At 54.5% G+C, this 14,114-nt stretch overlaps 1 protein-coding gene across 3 annotated transcripts; it reads right to left on the bottom strand.

The window, feature by feature from the left end:
* Window positions 1–1,068: 1,068 nt before the first annotated feature.
* Window positions 1,069–11,577, bottom strand: Rhpn1 (rhophilin Rho GTPase binding protein 1). 3 transcript variants are annotated; one of them, XM_034517504.2, is made up of 15 exons: window positions 11,244–11,577; window positions 7,496–7,611; window positions 6,622–6,750; window positions 6,425–6,500; window positions 5,486–5,563; window positions 5,009–5,133; window positions 4,756–4,922; window positions 4,377–4,570; window positions 3,791–3,947; window positions 3,603–3,710; window positions 3,038–3,232; window positions 2,419–2,495; window positions 2,121–2,267; window positions 1,875–2,036; window positions 1,069–1,422 (listed from the first exon to the last, which is right to left on the bottom strand). In XM_034517504.2, exons 1-15 carry the CDS (start codon window positions 11,322–11,324, stop codon window positions 1,249–1,251), a joined length of 1,986 nt encoding a protein of 661 aa, XP_034373395.1. In that variant the 5' UTR covers window positions 11,325–11,577; the 3' UTR covers window positions 1,069–1,248. The 3 variants fall into 3 exon arrangements, with proteins under 3 accessions (XP_034373395.1, XP_034373397.1, XP_034373396.1); XM_034517506.2 differs by having other exon boundaries at window positions 3,603–3,713; window positions 11,244–11,478; XM_034517505.2 differs by having other exon boundaries at window positions 1,347–1,483; window positions 3,603–3,713; window positions 11,244–11,485.
* Window positions 11,578–14,114: the final 2,537 nt, after the last annotated feature.

Here is a 14,114-nt window from a genome sequence, read left to right as displayed (position 1 = left end):
GTGAGTGATGAGGAACACACCTGGATCCCCTGGGAGCCTCTCCTACATTAGAAGAAAGCTGAACCTGGAGCTTCAGGACCCACGTGCTTACACCCTACATTCACCCGCTGGACCTTGACACAGATGACTGCACAGGGTGATGGGCGGCAGAGCCCTGGACAGGCAGACCTGGAGCAGACTCGGGTGCTCTCATCTGGGAGCCCCTGGGCAGAGGCTGGAGGTTGAAAGGGTGTGGGTGGGTTGCTGACTAGGAGCCGGACTCTTCTCTTTCCTGGCCTGTCCTCAGATTCTCAGATTTGTGGGGGTTGGATGAGCTGCAGCCTCCTAGGGCTATATGAATGGGTGACACACGCCCCCTGGTGGTCATAGAGAGCAAGTTCCCCATCTAATTTGTCGTGATTTTTTGTTGTTGTTGTTGTTGGTTTTGTTGTTGTTTTGTTTTGTTTTTCCTAGTTCTGGGGACTGAGCCCAGGTTTCTTGCATTCTCTACTACAGAAATACATACAGCCTTTCTGTTTTCATCCTGAACCATCCAGAGCCTTTGAGGGAGAGCATCTTCATGGCACTTCAGCCATGCACAGTTCAGGACTGCTTCTCGCATGGCGCCGCCATCCTGTCCCTCTGGAGTCCAGGTCCAGAGCCCACCCTTCTGAGGAACTGCCAGGACCTGCATGGGAGCAGGTAGAATGGGAAACAGGGTGGCCTGAAAGTTGGGGGAGTATAAGGGGACTGGAGATAAAATGTCTTTGCTGGGATCTTACACATGGAGAAACTGACTAGCCAGTAAGGGAGGCTGGTGACCAGAAGGGCTACTGTGGACCAGGCAGAATCAGGGTAGGGCCATAAGGGTACATGCTCAGAGCAACTGGACTTGAGTATAGAGCCAGGCAGCTGCAGAGCAGATGGGGCATGACAGGGGCTAAGAGGCCGGCTGCAGGAGGATAGCACCAGCTCTGCTGCCCTCTGCAACTGTGTGAGGGGGCCTCTGCAGAGGGACAGTATATCTGGACTACACTGAGACATATCTCTGGTGGCCATGGCACCAGTACCTCACTCAGACTCACCTCATCTGACCAGCATTTTTAATAGACATCTCTAAGCAAGGTGGGGACAGCCTGAGTAGTCCCTCAGAGTAGAGGACAGAATCCACTGGGCACACCTGGCTAGGTGGAGCTGGTTACAGGGTGATGTAATAGGAATACGGCCTCCACAGCCACTCTGAGCACACAGGGATACAGGGTGTCCAGCTCAGGGGCAGGTGACACAGTTCCTGTTGGTGCAGGGGTCATGGTGGCTCCCAGTCTTGCTTTGTTTGTTCTTGCGGCTCCAGCCAAGGATGGGCCAGGGGCGGGTACGTGCAGGCATCGGTGTGTCAAAACCACATTCTCTCTGGTTCCACAGCAGTGCTGGCCGTCGGGGTCCCTATAGCCAGGACAGAGATGGCTGTGGTCAGCCATCACTGCCCACCCTATCGGCGGCCACCCTGAGAAGAGATTAGAGATTTCTAGGAACGATAGGTGTGTTAGGGACATGTTAGGGGCATTTGAAGTGGCCTTGTGAGGCTCCTTGTTTGCTGCTTGCCACTCTACCCTGGAGTGGCCATGCTGGACAGATGTGACCTCTGGGATAAACTGGTTTAGAAGCCTCTCATTCTGGAGACAAAATCTCACCGAGGTGGCCTGGGGGCTGAATCTGGAGCAGGACAGTAGCCACACTGTGGAGGCATTGTCAGAAGTGACCATTGCCCAGAAAGCCACCCCTAGTGAAGGCTACCTGGCCACCTTCTCTCTGAGTACCTGGGGGTGGGGGTTGGGGAATGACCAGGGCTGGGTAGGACTGAGGGTTGGGGATCTTTTCCCAGGCCAAGCGCTCACCATGCCACGTGGCTCAGGACTGGGCAGCAAGGACACGACCTGCAGGCTCACGCCCTCTTCGCCCATGTCCCTCAGCTGTGTCACCACTTCCACATGCTTCCACCACTTGCAAGTCTGCCCATTCACGGACACGATATAGTCACCCTCCTTCAGGCCAGCAGACTATGGAGAAAGTGGATCAGTGAGGCGGTGGCAGTACATTATGGTCGTCCAGGATCCCAGCATTAGGGGCTAGGGGGCCTTTACCTCAGCCTGACCCCCTGGGACGACAGCAGCGATGAGGACCGGTGAGTCTCCACGCAGCGTGAACCCAAAGCCTCCCTCTCCTCGAGTCATGTGCACCGGCCCTGACAACTGCCATCGGTTCTTGGTTGAGAACACGGACAGGGGTCCCTGGGAGGAGACATGTGGTAGAGGGCTGGCTGAGTGGCAGTCACAGAGCCCTGACCAGTCTGGTACCCCATTTTAACCCACACACCCTGGAGCAGGAACAGGGGAGGGGCCGAAGGGAAGAGGAACAGGTAGGGGAAGCTGGCATGCTCACCAGCCGGTGGAAGAAGTCTGTCACCTTCACCTGTGACAGGCTGGGCATTCTCGCCTCTGGGGCCTGGTGAGTCTTGGCTGACCAAGCAAAAGGAAAAGGAGAACTGGAGCTGAACCCCGGGGTCTTGGCCCTCCCAGAACCAGAGTTCCACCAATAGGATTTGGCTCAGCTCAGTGTGTGGCCCGCAACTGCACACGGGACTGGCTTGGGACCTCAAAGCCTAGCTGTCCTGACTGACATCTGGGGCTGCACTATTCCCATGAGTGTATGTAGAGGCTCCCAGGAATGCACTTGGAAGCCCCAGCTGGCACTGTGCCTCTGTCCCCTCTTGCCTTGCAAGAGTCAAGTGGGGGAGGAGGTGGCAGGGGATGCTGGCCTGATATCCTTCTAGGATCCACTCCTCAACACAGATTGCCTCCCACCCACCCAAAGAGGGCTTCACTATGTAACCCAGGCTGACCTTCAACTCTGTCCTCTTGACTCAGGGTCCCTGGTGCTAGGCTGGGATCACAGACGTGCTCCCACACCTGGCTTGCTGACTGCCTCTCAGCCATAGCTGCAGGGGCTCAGCTTGGTCCTCTGACTGGCATACTCATCCCAAAGGGCCCTGGATGCTCACGTTGGATGTCGGGGGCTTCCATAGCCTCGAAGAAGTCATCCTCACGCTCGAGCTCTGAGTACTTGGCCAGGGAGCGCCGCAGTGCCTGAGTCACCACAACCTGTAGCAGGTCCACCTGGCGCAGGACTCTGCACAAGGTGTGAAGCCGCAGCGCCTCCTCCTGGCCCAGGATGGCACGCTTCAGGTGGGCCTTGGCTGTGCACAGGCATGGCACTGTCACTCACACATACAGACACACACACACACACACACACACACACACACACACACACACACACCATGCATGCAAGCTGGCCCTTCCAGGCTGGGTTCCAGACCCTCTGTCTCAGGATGCATCAGGAAGTGGAATGGGCCACAGGGTCCGACAGTGTTGGCCAGATTAGGAAAGTTCTGCCAGGCCAAACAGTTGAGCAAGGGACGAAAGAGCTGTCCACATCTATGTCCCCAGCTGTCCAGTTCAACAACCCTGCTCTCAGCAGTTCCCACCAACCCAGGGATGTCAGTTGCTGAGTGGCTATGGGGACCATGCCCTGTTTAGCCCAGGGCCCTGTGTGTGATGCCTCACCAAGCTTCCTGCGCTCTTCTGGGTGCTGCGGCAGTGGGGGACCTTGGGGCTCACGGGTAGTTGAGGGCTGGAAGATGTGCTCCTGCCTTGAGAGTTCTCCCTTGGCTGCTGCTAGGGGACAGAGAGGCTGTGAGCCCGAGCAGGGAGCCTCTGTGGGCACACACGGGCATGTGGAGCGATACACTCACAGTAGTTTTCGCAGAGGGCCATGGCTGCATGATGGTGGGCCAGGGCACAGAAGTGCTCAGCCTTGACACGTGCCAGGTTAGTCCAGGAGGCAGGCAGGTAGTCTCGGACAGGTGGCTGGGCCATGGCCCGGTGCACACACCCATACTCAGTTGCCACCTACCAAACAGGCATGCAGGTACAAATGGAGCCTCTGCCTTCCCCCCGGCCCCATGGAGCTCAAGAGACAAGGCCAGTCAACCCTGAGTAGACAGATTAAGTTTCCTGCCTCTGCACCCTAGGTTCAATCTCCTACTCCGTCCCACATTCCAGCAGCCTCTCCCCAGACTCCAAGCTGAGCCAGACCTGAGCATCTGGGGGCTCCGTTCTTATTCTCAGGACCTCAAGAAAATGGGGACAGCGACTGGCTTTAGGGAATGACACAGAGCACTTAATGCAGGTGCCTTGTCTGTGGCCGCCCATCCTTCCCTGACCCGGCTCTAACCCAACTCTGTGCCTGTCTCCCCTCTGAGCTCTGCTCTTCGCTTGTTGAGTGGCCACCACCTGGCCAGCTTGTTGGGGCTTCTGGGCAGAACTCCCTGACCTCACCTGGGCAGCTTCCTGAGCCAGCTGCAGTTGATCTGGACAGATGTCAGGTGTGGCAGAGGCTGGCAGCAAAAGGCTCTTGAAGATGCACTCCTGTGCCTGGGCAATCATGAGCTGCTCCAGCATGGAGAGAGAGGCGGTGCTCATGTCTGGGCTTGGCGCATGGGAGAAGTTCTCCCTCAGGAGTCTGAAGGCCCCTGAGGATGGACAGAGTCCTCATGCCGGCAAGGATTCCCCTATGCCCGCCAGGACTATCTTCAGAACTTCGCACCAAAGGGCTTATGTGCTAAGTTTATCGCACAGGGAGGCCATGCCCACCAACACTACTTCCTGCCACAGAGATGGGCACCCTACCCCTCTTATCATGGTCTACAGCCCTCACCAGCAGCCCTCTGGAAAGCCTCAGCAGCGTGGCTGGTGCCCTCGGTACAGGAGCAGTCCTGCCGTGCTCCGATCTGCGTGTGGAGTGCCCCAATGTTAAACAGTACACTGCCCTTCTCGAAGGCCAGAGCCCGTTGCTGTGCCGGGACCCCCGTGAGCGAGTCGTACCTGTGGCAGGGTGTCAGGATGGGTACAGTTCCCATAACCATCTGGCCTCCCATCCCTGGGCCTCTACCTCTGTTACTAGCCCCTACCAGTGGAAGAGCAACCCTGGGCTCCTGGTGGGACTGAAGAAACGTGCGTCCAGGAAACAGAGCTGGCTATAGTAGGATGCAAGCAGGTCCAGGCCCACCTCGTCCCTGCTGGGAGTCCTAGTGGCCTAGAAGGGAGAGTCCGGGTGAGCCCAGTTCCAAGGCCCACCATCGTGATGCCACCCTAGGAAATCCCTGGGCATCATCCCCAAGGAGCACTTGGCATCCTAGGGACTTTGAAGGCAGCCTGGCACAAGAGGCCAAGGAAGGCCCTGAGGAGGGGGGGCCATGTGCTGCTCCTTCCAAGAGCAACAGAGCATGGCCAGAACAGAGTCAGCTGTTAGTCCCGGGTCCTTCCACAAACACGGGCTATCTCCCAGATTCCCTCCCATCACGTAGGGAATCTATGTGAACCTCTACACCGGGATCCAACCTTCTCTTCTGTCTTTGGAGCAACAAGACGGTGAGCAGCCCACCCACCTGCCGTAGGTCTTCTAGTTCCTTTATCTCTGTCTCATAGGAGGTACCATCCTCTCCAAAGTGCTCAGAGATCAGCTCCTGAAGGAGGAATGGGTATTGCCCTTGGGGCACTCCACACCTGGCAGCCTGCTCTGGGAATGGGAGGGGTCATGGTAGAGCAGGCTGACTTAGTACTGGGACCAAGGAGAAGGGCTGAAGAACTGGGGGCTGCTGTAACACTGGAGGATGCTGGTGTTCTGGTCCCTGGGGCGTGGGGCGTGGGTTCCTAAGACAGAACTGGGCCAGGGTTCTTGAGGTACCATCTTTTTTTGTTTTTCGAGGCAGGGTTTCTCTGTGTAGTCCTGGCTGTCCTGGAACTCACTCTGTAGACCAGCCTGGCCTCGAACTCAGAAATCCACCTGCTTCTGCCTCCCAAGTGCTGGGATTAAAGGCGTGTGCCACCACTGCCCAGCTTTGTGGTGCCATCTTTACACATATTTTCTCATCTGCCACCTTGGAGACTCAGGTCATGTCTCTTTCCCATGAGGCCCTATAGGCCCTGGACAAAGGATCATGGCCTGTTCTGGGATCTGAACTCCCTCCAGGTCACTCAGGAGCCAGTTCTCAAGGAGTAGGTACCAGATGGGTGACATCCTTGAGCCAGGGGATCCTAGAACTTGGTGGTCATACTGGGGCTTCTAGAATGATGAGGCTCCTTCATAGCCATTCTGGGGCAGGACCCCAGAATCCAGTCCTTCATATAACCCTTAGCCCGGGTTGTAGAGACCGGAAGAATTAGGTAACAGAAGGGCAGTTTCAGTTCCCCGTATAGTAGCTCTTCCTCCCCACTGTCCTCAGCTTCCTTATTTGTTCAATGAGATGAGTAGATTAGGAAGCATCTAAGTCCCCCTCAGCCCACTTCAGGGCCCTGTCCCTCAGAGTTCACAGCCCAGCACTTACCTTTAGCGGTGTAGCCCAGTCCAACTCCTTGGTTTCCTTCAGGCCCAGGGGGATCATGGGAATAGTAATACCTTCACTAGAACCAGAAGAATGGGCTCTAGATCTACTACCCACAGCGGCCCAGAGTCCTAGCCTGAGGTTCCCGCCACCCAGGTGCACCCTCCACACGTGTGTGTGCCCCGCCTGGCATCTCACACCCCTCTGGCTGGTCCACATCTACGCTGCTGCTCAGCTCCGCCAGCTCCTCTTTCAGCAGCTGCAGGTTGGAGTTCACGTAGCTCAGCTCCAAGGCGACCGTCTCTCGGACCCAGGAGTTGCTGGTGGCTCTGGGAGGGGCCGGGAGAGGCAAGAAGACCCACATCTGAGCCAGCTCCAGTGACCCTGACTCACAGCGGCTCTCCCGCCCCACCCAAACTTCAGAGCCCATCCAAAGGGGCGCACTGCTGGGCTGGCTCCCCTTGCTGGAGTATGGCTGAAGTAGAGCTGAGTAGGGCTGGCTCAGAGGTGCCCTCCCTTCTAGAACGCCTCCTCTTAGAGCTCATTCTCCAGTGCCACCATGATTCCAACTGGACTATAGGCACAGCCAGCCCTCCCTGTATCTGTGTTGGTCACCAACACAGACCTGGACAGGGAAGAGGAGGATGCTGAGGGATTATGGGCCTGGGGCTCCTGTATAGTGTGGGTTGCAAAGGGAGAGGAGAGTATACAGAATGCTACTGTGTTCAGAGGAAGCAGCTGAAGTCAGATGATCGATCATTTGCAAGGTCTCCAACCTTAGAGTGCCTAGCCACGCACCATATACAGCCTCTTCTGAGCAGCCTCTGAGGTTTGCCAGATACTGTTGGGCCTCCTAAAGGGGCTTCTGGTCTTCTGGTCAAGCATAGATGGGGAGACCCAGAGGTAGGAATGGGCCTGGTTTGTCTGTGAGGGTCTAGGCTGAATGGTGAAGTATATAGTGTGGCTACTGGGACCTGAATGGTAGCTATGGCATGGGCATCTGCCCATGTGTCCCTCTTTCTGACTAATAACAGGCTCACCCCCCTGTCCAGGGCCAGGCAGCGGCCTGCTCACCTGTAGAGGTTTTCAGCACCCGTCCGCATCCGGAGCTCCCTGCTGATCTGCTGGTGAAGCCGAGCCCTGTGACTCTGCAGCTGGCCAGGATGGTTTTGCACGAAGGAGTCATAGCCCTGCAGGAGGGTGCATGTGGTTATGCCTGCAGCGCCCCCATCAGCATAGCCTCTGCCAAGCATAGAGGACCTTGGTCTGTCTTTAGGGAAAGCAGTAGTCATTGTGGGTGGAACCTGAGCTAGTGTTGCAGGAAGGGACCTAGGCAGGCCTGGCTGGGGAACAGGGGTGAAATGCTTCTCCTCAATACTTCACAGATACCATAGGCTCAGCCTCATCCCAACCAACAAATTGGTCCATATATCAAGAGGCCTCCCCAAATAACCCACTCTCCTAACACTGGGTACTCCATGGCTCCACAGTTTAAAATGTGATATAATAGCTCTGGACCCAGCTCTTGAGAGATGGCTCAGTGGTTAAGAGGCCATACTGCTCTTGCAGAGGACCCAAGTTCGGTTCCCAGCACCCATGTCAGGTGGCTCACAACTGTCTGTCATTCTGCTTCTGAGGGGAGGATCCAACACCTCTGGCCTGTAAGGACGCCTGTACTCATACGCAAATAACCACACACAGACATGCAAACAACAGTCACATAATTAAAAATAAGACCTTCTAAAAATTAAAATAAGGAGATAAAGAGATGGCTCGGTGGTTAAGACCACAGGCTACTCTTCCAGAGGAGCCAGGTTCAATTCCTAGCATCCATACAGCAGCTCAAGGCTGTAGCTCCAGTTCCAGGGGATCCAGCACCCTCACATAGAGATCTATGCAGGCAAAATACCAATGTGCATAAAATAAAAATAAATAAAAGAAAATATGTTGTAGTTCTCCATAGGAAGCCCTTCTAATTGTCCTGGCTGAAATCAATGTCTTATGCCCCCGGGACTCACCAGATCAACTAAGCATGTAGTACAATTTGCCTTGGGGTCTGGCCACCTTTCCAGAGAGCTACTACCAAAGCCCAGGATGAACCTTCTTAAAAGGACCTGGCCTATGTAGCCCTGGAGACTTATCTGCCCACAAGGCTTCTGAAGTAGCGTAGCCACAGGCACTAAGAGCCATGCAGTTATGGGTCATGAGCCTGTGCTGCTCAGGCAGTGGGTACCTGATCTGTGATATAGTAAACAAGGCATTAGGTTCCAGTGTCCCTTGCCAGCTCCCGTAGGATGAAAGCTCCTCTTGTGTAATGTGAGAGCAGTGGCCTGCCTTATCTGTGACACCCCTCTCCAACTACAGGCTCGGCCATGGCCTACACAGGCTTCCTCCCAGAGCTGCTGAGGAGTGGGGATCAGTGGTGCTGTACACAGAATGAAGTCCTCTAAGCCATGCAGGGTTCTTACCCTGCTGGGTTAACCCACTGGCCTAAGACTTAGTGATAAAGATCTTGCAGGTGGCTCTTTCCCTGTGGGACACCCTCGCTAGTGATCACATATGAGGAAGGAGGTCACAGAAACTCAAAGGCTCTATTCCAAATGACACAGAGTTGTGTGTGTGTGTGTGTGTGTGTGTGTGTGTAAGTCCTGGCAGTGCTGATACTGACAGTGTGGCTTACTGTCATGCAAAGAACAGTCTGAGCACCTTGAGTGTGTCTAAGTGAGACTTGTACCTTGGCATGGATGGAGCTCCTGGAGGCAATCACTTTGACTGTGGCCCCAGGCCCTTACCATGGAGCCAACTTTCCAAGAGAGGCTTATGTCACTGAAGAGCACCCACAGAAGTGGCACCTGGGCTCACTCTGAAAGAAGGAGGCCATTAAGTCATCCTTGGGTGACCACGGATAGGTGACTCACTCTCTGGATAGCCGGCACAAGATAGCATAGGGGCAGAGGAGAGTCACATTGTACTGTCACCTTCTCGGGGTCTACCCCTGCCTGTGCAGAAGGGAAACTGAGGCCACAGTAGTCTCCTGTCTTCAAAGCTACTAAGAAGACTACAAACATCTTTTCCCTAAGATCCTGCTACAAGGGTCTAGCTCACTGATGGCCTATAGCCTCAGCCCCTCCCCCACCTGCTGCAGCAGCCAGCCACTCTGAGTTTTCTAGGCACCAGCCCCAGACCCTGGGCCTGTTCTTGCCCTTCTTAACCTTGGTTCACTTACGGAGGCCAAGCCAGCCTCCTAACCTGTTTTGGTGGAAGGGCAAGATAAGCTCGGCTAGATGGATTCTGGAAGCTGATAGCCCACACCTAGTTTTCCACGCTGGGCTGAGGGAAGTGCCCAGCAGGGAGGGCACAGATGCTGAGTAACCATCTCTCTCCCGGCGGGATCTCCCCACCCTCTGGAAACAAAGGCCATCCATCTAACCATGGCTGACCTCCATGGTGGCTACTCTTGTCTAGCTCTGGGAGAGCTTGCCATCACTTTGGACACCGCAATAGCAGTGACCAAACCAGAACAGAGCCTGGCCATGGCCAGAGAGAAAAAGGAGAGGATCAAAGAAACAAAACCTCCCACTCAAAGACCCAGTGACCTGAATTGGGCTCGTCCTAAAGGATTAGCAAAAGGGAGGGGACAGTTATCCCTGCACAGGACTGGGAATAGAAAGAAGGAATAGAGTAGTCCTAAGCCTGCCCAGGCTTCTCTTACTGAGTCAGCTCTTTATCGGGGAGGGGGGAGTCCCACACTATTCACAGGGAGGCTGACCAAATGCAACATGCACTCCCTCCAAAGGGCACCTGCAAGGCATGGGCACCTTAGGAAGAAGAGTTCCTGGAGTACATGTTGCATGCTGTCTCTGTCTCTCTCCCTCCTTCCTTCCCTTTCCCGAGTCTACCCCCTCCCCAGTGCCAGCTAGTCACCATGGTATCAGGCATGCCTAGGTAAGATGGAGCCCTTGAGGGATCTGTCCAAGTCCCATTGTCTCCCTCCTCTCCTGCTCCCCCAGGAGACCTGATCACACACACACACACACACACACACACACACACACACACACACACACGCTGGATAGAATCAGCCAGGAACAAAGTACAATCTGACACCAGGAAGGAAGGAAGGCAAAGTGCCATGGCAGACACCCGGGAGTAGTGATGGGACAAGAGCTTCTGCTTAGCAGCTCTGGGGATTGGGCAGGAGTACCCCAGAGCCTACACACACACACACAGAGAGAGAAACTCAAACACTCAGGAACCCCTAGGAAATACCCAGACCGGAGAAGCGGACTAAGATAACATAATATCCCTTAGGCAAAGAGCAAACAAGTCTCCATTCCACCCCTGTGTTCCTGGAAGCCCAGGCATCATCCCTAGAGTCAGGAGCTTTGGAGAGGCTGTATGTATGTTCGGGAAAAGCAGTTAGGCTGCTCCGTGAAGTCCGGAAGGTTTCTGCTGTTTGTGGCACAATCTAACATCTAATGGACACCGGCTCCTACACTGTTGGGAAAGGAGGCTTTCCAGGCGTCAGAAAACACACGTGCTTAGTGGTGGAGGTGAGAAAGTGGGGGTTGTCACCCATCAGAACCAACTTCTTGGTTCTGAGAACCAAGGGGATCCCTAGCTTCAGGGAAATCATTTAGACCTGGACTGCGCCACTGATATTCCCTTCGGGCTGGGACGCGGGCTCAGGCCTTTTCTAGTGGCCTCAGTTTCCCCAGCTGGCTTTCAGGGGAGAGGGTTCCAGGAAGGAAAGGCCGCGAAGGCCGCACTGCAAAGAGCGGGGTCAGGAGGCTGGAGACCCACACCCCTCCTCAGCCCCCACCTTGAGGATGCTGCCGTCGTCCTGCTGCCGAGAGCTGTCCTCGCTAGTGCCCTGGCCATCTGGTCTCTCCTCGAGGATCATCGCCGCCCGCTCGGACGCTGACCCAGAGAGGCTGCGAGCAGCAGGTCCTTCGCGCTCCAGGGAGGACCAGCCGTGCTGCTCGGACTTTCCCCTCCTGGAGGGTCCGACTGACCGGTGCGGCAGAGCGGGGGCCCCGCCTGCAAAAACTTAGTGTTGTCCAATCAGAGGTGGCAGCTTCTCCAATGACTAGAAACTACTACCAATTAGAGTGAGAGTAAGGCGGGCTCCTGGTAAGGGATCTGGTAACTCTTAGCAACCAGGGCCGCTCGCCGATCAGGGTACGCATGCGCCAAGGGCGTGCGGGGAAAGTTAGGAAAAGACAAGCAGAACTGGGGGCGGCGACCGAGAGTCGCTGCAGCCTCTGCAGGGACTTCAGGGCTTTATCTCGTCACCACGGCAACTGTACCCTCCAGGACTGCTCCAAAAATGTTTACAATGGGGTTTTTAAACGGTTTGTTAGAGACAAGTGCTTGTGCTGATTCTTAAACAATGCCTGCTTTCTTCCCGGCACTGCGAAGCAGAGCTCCGCTGCAGTCCCCTAGCTTCCAGAACCGCCCCCAGAAACCTCGCCTCCGGGACCTGGTTGTGCATTTGTTTCCAGAACCTACATTCTCCTTGGCCTCCTTGTGCTTCTAGAACCGGATCGCCTCCCAGAACTTCTGTTTTGAGAATTGGACTTTTTCCAGAACCCGAGTTCCTTACAGGGCTTACCCCGAAGCACTTCTCAGATTCCGTGTGGGCTGGCTCTCACTAGGTGAGCTGAGAACACATTCTAGAAATGAGTGGCTAGCCCTTTGCAGGCGGCTCCAAAGGTCAGCCTCCTCCACGCTGCCTGCCATCCTGGTCACTGCTTGCCCTGACTGAGTCAGCGACTCAATCTCTACGCCCCATTCCGCTCACACACACCTGGCTCTGTCATCCCCAGGACGTCCCTGGACATTTACAGTGGGCACCCCCAGAAATGCTTCTCTCATCGGCCCCACCAGCCTCTCCAAACTTCCTGGCCTTCCCCAATAGTTTTTGTTGTTGTTGTTTTGACCTCCATCGCTGGGGCTCTTATTATGCTGCCTACGTGTGGTCAACACCTTAGAACTAACGAGAGACCATAGGTACTGTCACCTAGTACACCTGCCACCCTCCTGCATAGGCAACCCGGAATTCAGACTTCTTGTGTCTTCAGAATCCTGTATGCATAGACTTACATCCACCCAGCAAAGCATGTGTAACTAAAGTAACTGTTTCTCTTAAAGATTTATTTTAGTGTGTGTGTGTGTGTATGTGTGTGTGTGTGTTTCTGCATATGAGTATAATGCCTGCAGAGTCCAGAAAAGGGTACTAGATCCCCTGGAACAAGAATTACAGGTAGTTGTGAACTATTGAATGTAGGGGCTGGAAACCTAACTTTGGCCCTGAATAAGACTGGTCCTTAACCACTGGACCACCTCTCCAACCCTCCCAGGTTGGGTCTTAACTGTTCTATTTTCAGCAGGATTGTCCCTTTCATAAACCTTAGGAAAGCCCACCCCTCCCCAGCTCACTAAGGACAGCTGCAGGGATCGACAGAGTTTCAGAAACACTTTCTCTCTAGGTTCCCACTCAGGGTTCTTAGGGATGTCCTGCTTCTGTCCCCAGATACCTCCCTCAGTAGTCCTGCAGGGCATCTTAATTCAGCAGGCACGGCTGTTAGGGGATAAGGGAGGCTCTCAGTTGTCGAGGGTCCCAAGAACTGCAGGGCTTTTCCAAAGAGAACCCTAGATTCAGCCAAAAATCAGGTTGGAGGGGGCAGATTGGTCAAGTGCTTGTCTAACATGTACAAAGTTCTAGGTTCAGTCACCAGCATGGCATAAAACATTGATCCAACTATATAGGATCCAGAAGCAGGAAGACCAGACGTTCAAGGTCACCCTCCAGGTACACAGTGAGTTTGAGGCTGGCCTGGAATCTACAAGTCTGAACCAACCAACCAACCAACCAACCAACCAACCAGCCAACCAACCAACCAACCAGCCAACCAACCAACCAAACCAGGTTGGAGAATAGAATACAGCCATTTTTAGATAGAGAATGTAGCCTCAATATCCCCTCACCCCCACTTCTAAGGAAGGCAATAGAAGAGGAAAGTCAGTGTCTGAGGCATCAACCAGTAAAGCTGATGAGGCATTTGGCAGTTGGATCCTTAGTGGGCACAAGCTCTCCCCGGCATTTGCTGTTTGCCTTTCGTGGTTACTCCCAGTCTAGGAAGAGATGGTTCTGAGGGCCATGCCAGCACTCAGCCAAATAAAACCTCAGGCGGAGAAAACCCCAAACAGGGGCCTTAGCCAGGAGAGTTTCTGGGAGTAGGGAACAACTGGGCCTGTGGACTACAGAACAGAACAGAACAGAACAGAATAGCATTGTTTTAAGAAGCTGAAATCAGTGGAGTAGGTAGCGTGTCTCAGTTGGCAGAGAGCTTGGGGTTGAACTCGTGAAAAGTATATGAAAAGACAAGGTGGTGGTTGATTCCAAGGAATATAAAAAAAAGGGGGGGGGGTTGGATAGAAGCATCTGCTGGCAGTTGAGGCCTTGTCTGGAATGTTGGAATACTGGAAGTTGGATCCCAGTATTGAGTTGTAAGGAAAAGGTGGCATGAGACAAGAGAGGCAGAGAATGTGGATCCTCAGCGTTCTCAGGGAGAACTCGTAAGTGATGCTCAAATAGAAAAAAAAAAAAACTTCCCAGGGTAGGAGTGGGAGAGCCATGGAGGAGAGTGGGGATGCCAGACTAGGAAGTGGGTGCCGGGGCAGGGGCTGG

Source organism: Arvicanthis niloticus, chromosome 13 (assembly GCF_011762505.2).
Source record: "Arvicanthis niloticus isolate mArvNil1 chromosome 13, mArvNil1.pat.X, whole genome shotgun sequence".
Classification (NCBI taxonomy): Eukaryota; Metazoa; Chordata; class Mammalia; order Rodentia; family Muridae; genus Arvicanthis; species Arvicanthis niloticus.
Note: the sequence above shows the minus strand (reverse complement) of the source record. Positions and strands in the feature narration are given on the sequence as shown.